At 34.4% G+C, this 2,625-nt stretch overlaps 2 protein-coding genes across 3 annotated transcripts; one reads left to right on the forward strand and one right to left on the reverse strand.

The window, feature by feature from the left end:
* Window positions 1-552: 552 nt before the first annotated feature.
* LOC103523887 (CUE domain-containing protein 1-like) lies at window positions 553-1,711 on the reverse strand. Of its 2 annotated transcripts, none has more exons than XM_026833146.1 (3): window positions 1,656-1,706; window positions 1,223-1,439; window positions 553-744 (listed from the first exon to the last, which is right to left on the reverse strand). In XM_026833146.1, exons 2-3 carry the CDS (start codon window positions 1,349-1,351, stop codon window positions 643-645), a joined length of 231 nt encoding a protein of 76 aa, XP_026688947.1. In that variant the 5' UTR covers window positions 1,352-1,439; window positions 1,656-1,706; the 3' UTR covers window positions 553-642. The 2 variants fall into 2 exon arrangements, with proteins under 2 accessions (XP_026688947.1, XP_008487116.1); XM_008488894.3 differs by having other exon boundaries at window positions 557-744; window positions 1,563-1,711.
* Window positions 1,712-1,836: 125 nt separating this feature from the next.
* Window positions 1,837-2,597, forward strand: LOC113473631 (RWD domain-containing protein 1-like). The gene is made up of 2 exons (XM_026833145.1): window positions 1,837-1,996; window positions 2,158-2,597. Exon 2 carries the CDS (start codon window positions 2,218-2,220, stop codon window positions 2,545-2,547), a length of 330 nt encoding a protein of 109 aa, XP_026688946.1. The 5' UTR covers window positions 1,837-1,996; window positions 2,158-2,217; the 3' UTR covers window positions 2,548-2,597.
* Window positions 2,598-2,625: the final 28 nt, after the last annotated feature.

Here is a 2,625-nt window from a genome sequence, read left to right on the forward strand (position 1 = left end):
TTGTAGTTGGGACCCCTGGAGCCGAATGCTTCACGGATTATTTAGAATAGTAAAACAAACGAAAGTCATAACAGACTGTACCCTCAACCTTCTGCTCTCCAGAAACGATAAGAACGAGTTTTGCTCCTCAAATACAGCGCTTGAGGGTCTCTTTTTTTAGTCCTCAGGACTCAAGTGTAGTTACAGTCCATTAGTATTCCGGGGACATAATGATATTATCAGACCCCGACCCTCCTGAAACTTGTCCTCCTATGCTGGAAAAAAAAAAAAAAAAAAAAAAAAAAAAAAAAAAAAAAAAAAAAATTAAAATAATAAAACAGGGAAACAGCAGAACTCAATGGTTAGGGTTAGAGTTAAATAAAAGCAAATTAAATGAAACAAAAATAAACAGAATAAAGAGGTCACAAACTGAGGCAATAATATTTGAATCAACTAAGTTCACAATCCAAGAGCTTTATTTTATCTGAATTTAATGTCTAAACTCTCTAAACTCTAATGTTAGATACAAATAAAAAAAAAAAAAAAACCTCTAGCAAAATTATACAAACAGAACTCAGATGGGGAATTTCAAGCTGGGGATTATAGGGATTTAAAATATTAAAGGGATGTAGGGAATAGGAGGTAGAGGATACACTAGACAACTTACTGTTCAGTACGTAATTTCTCATGTTCTGTATCCTTGGTAAGGGCAAGTAGTTGATCCACAGTAGCATCTACTGCACCTTTGTTAGCTCGTAGCACAGTCTGGTGGAAAGAGAGAAACAATCACTATATGAGAAATTAAGGAGTGTGCTAGCACTCCACATCACCAAGGCAAGAAAGTTTGACTGCACTACTAGAGATATTTTCATTATAAGTATTGAAGAGGTAACTGAGATATTTTCATTATAGGTATTGAAGAGGTAACTTATCAGTTTATCTCTTTCATTCAAGTAATCATAATAAAAAAGCATTTACTCCTCAAAATAATATGGTACATACTGCAATTCATGTTGCTCCTGAGATTTGAACCCTAGCCCTCCAGATTCTAAGTCCAACATTCTACTTTGAAGTTCCTGAAGCTGGTAGTTCCTGAACCTGGTACTTCAATTTAAAAATAATTTTATGTTATCTTGTACCTAGTTCCTGAGGCTTACTAGGTACTTCAATTTTAAATAATTTTACCTTTTTTTCATACTTAGTAGGTACATATCAATTATTTCAAAAATTGTTTTCTTGTTACCTCAATGACTTCCAAATCCATTGTAGGGAACATGGTCTTGAAATCTTCCATGGCCTGATTGAACTCAATCTGTGTAGCATTCTGCTGAGCCACAGGCTGCAATGTGTTCATGATGTCTGGTTTATTCATAGTGTTGGAATTCAAATATTTGATATGACTGAGCACAAGCTTGCTTTAGACATGTTTACAAGGGGGATTTCCTTCTTCAAGACGAGTTCTGAAATTGAAAGATTTTTAGACTATTATTAAAAACATGTAGGGGACCACTGTTAAATTGAACTTTTGGAGAGTTTCATCTTTGAAATGTTCAAGAAGACAAGTTGTACTACTTAGTACTTACATACTGTGAATTGCAGGGACATGATTGTTCTGATTACATCAAGACTAAACCAAAGGCACTCTTTTGAGAAATCCTATAGCCAAAAATTAATACCTACAACTTGTCTCACTTGTCTGGGCTCTTTTTTACTTTTTTCTGCACTTTTTATACTTTTTGAAATTTCATAAATTCAAAACTTCGCGGGATAGATAAGAAAAATATTTGTCAGCTGTTTTCAAAAGGTTTTTGCACACGATGTCACAAAGGCTGTGTTTCAAAAAGTGGGCTGTGTTCTGTGTTTATTTCAAAAAATGTGATTTTTTTGAAATGAAAAGTTGGAAGTTGGAAGAAGAAAGAACCTCTTTGAACTAAAAATGGGTCTAATTTTGTGACAATTGCGCATAAATTAAGCTAATTAATCAATATTCATCATTATTCGGACCTATTGAGACCTGGTAAGTCACTGGTTAAAATCTCACATCCATATTCCACCTTTTTTGCATGTTTGGATGTTTGTGATAACCTGATAACTCCTGAACTCCATGATTTCTAGGGCATTAATACCTCTGTCACATACATATTTATAAAAACCCAATGTTGTTTCCTTCTCTTTCAGGACATTGTCTATCAATTATAGTTAACCATTCCCCCCTGGGTGGTTTAATTCATCAAAATCATGGACTATCAAGAAGAGCAGTTAAATGAGATTGAGGCTCTTGACTCCATTTACTACGGAGATATGGAAATACTTGAGAAAGATCCACATGTATTTAAAATCCCAATTCAGTCCGATTGTGTAGTTGATGAGCATCAAATGAACTGCCTGTTGAGGTTTCAATACACACCAAAATACCCAGAGGAAATCCCAATCATTGAAATAGAAAACTGTGATAATATTGATGAGGATGTGGAACGGGAACTCAAAGAATATTTGCTCACTCAGGCCAATGAGAATTTAGGTAAGATACCTACTGTGGGAAACACTCCCCTTATGAAACTTATCTAGATCAGGAAAACTCGAAAACAGATTCTTGTCTTGTACAATTTATAATCACCAACATTTATTCAGTACTTGTAGAACAAT

This window comes from Diaphorina citri, unplaced genomic scaffold (assembly GCF_000475195.1).
Source record: "Diaphorina citri unplaced genomic scaffold, Diaci psyllid genome assembly version 1.1 scaffold51663, whole genome shotgun sequence".
NCBI classification, from domain to species: Eukaryota; Metazoa; Arthropoda; class Insecta; order Hemiptera; family Psyllidae; genus Diaphorina; species Diaphorina citri.

Excerpts from the sequence above, each read along its gene's own strand:
- LOC103523887 (XM_026833146.1), bottom strand. The coding sequence starts at position 1,351 with ATGAATAAACCAGACATCATGAACACATTGCAGCCTGTGGCTCAGCAG. Across the intron at positions 745-1,222 it reads TGGATTTGGAAGTCATTGAG|ACTGTGCTACGAGCTAACAA; the intron begins GTAACAAGAAAA and ends TCTTTCCACCAG.
- LOC113473631 (XM_026833145.1), top strand. The coding sequence starts at position 2,218 with ATGGACTATCAAGAAGAGCAGTTAAATGAGATTGAGGCTCTTGACTCC.